At 31.4% G+C, this 452-nt stretch overlaps 1 protein-coding gene across 1 annotated transcript in view; it reads right to left on the reverse strand.

Annotated features, from left to right (window-relative positions):
* Nucleotides 1-452, reverse strand: part of LOC106876754 (DENN domain-containing protein 4C) — a 129,521-nt gene that overhangs the window by 32,202 nt on the left and 96,867 nt on the right. The window contains exon 12 of the mRNA XM_014925442.2: nt 287-380. Coding sequence (XP_014780928.1) covers nt 287-380 — 94 coding nt within the window. The remainder of the gene's footprint in view (nt 1-286; nt 381-452) is intronic.

Raw genomic sequence — 452 nt, forward strand, 5'->3', positions numbered from 1 at the left:
AATCAAATCAAAATTCACACCATTTTACTGACATATGTACACAAACAAATAAATTGAGAATCTCTTATAAGCTTTTGAGTTTTTTAATCACTTTGCATTAAGAAAAAGATAGTCCTGTGAATTATGCTTTTATTTATTCCAGTCATTAGTCTGTGGCCATGCTGGGGCAGCACCTCAAAGATGTTTTAGCCAAATGAATCGACCCCAATATTTTTATTTTAAGATTAAAAAAGAAAAAAATTTATCTAAATTGAGAAAAAAAATAATAAGAAGAACCCAGACTTACCAACAATAAATGGACAAGGGGCACTTAATACTCCGGACAATCCGAGTGGACACAGAGGTATATAAGGACATTGCCAGTGAAGAGGAAATATCATCTATAATAGAGATTAAACAACAAAATAATGATGTTAATAAGAGATTGTGGATGATGCAGTATGATATGATGC

The sequence above is a fragment of the Octopus bimaculoides genome, chromosome 12 (assembly GCF_001194135.2).
Source record: "Octopus bimaculoides isolate UCB-OBI-ISO-001 chromosome 12, ASM119413v2, whole genome shotgun sequence".
Classification (NCBI taxonomy): Eukaryota; Metazoa; Mollusca; class Cephalopoda; order Octopoda; family Octopodidae; genus Octopus; species Octopus bimaculoides.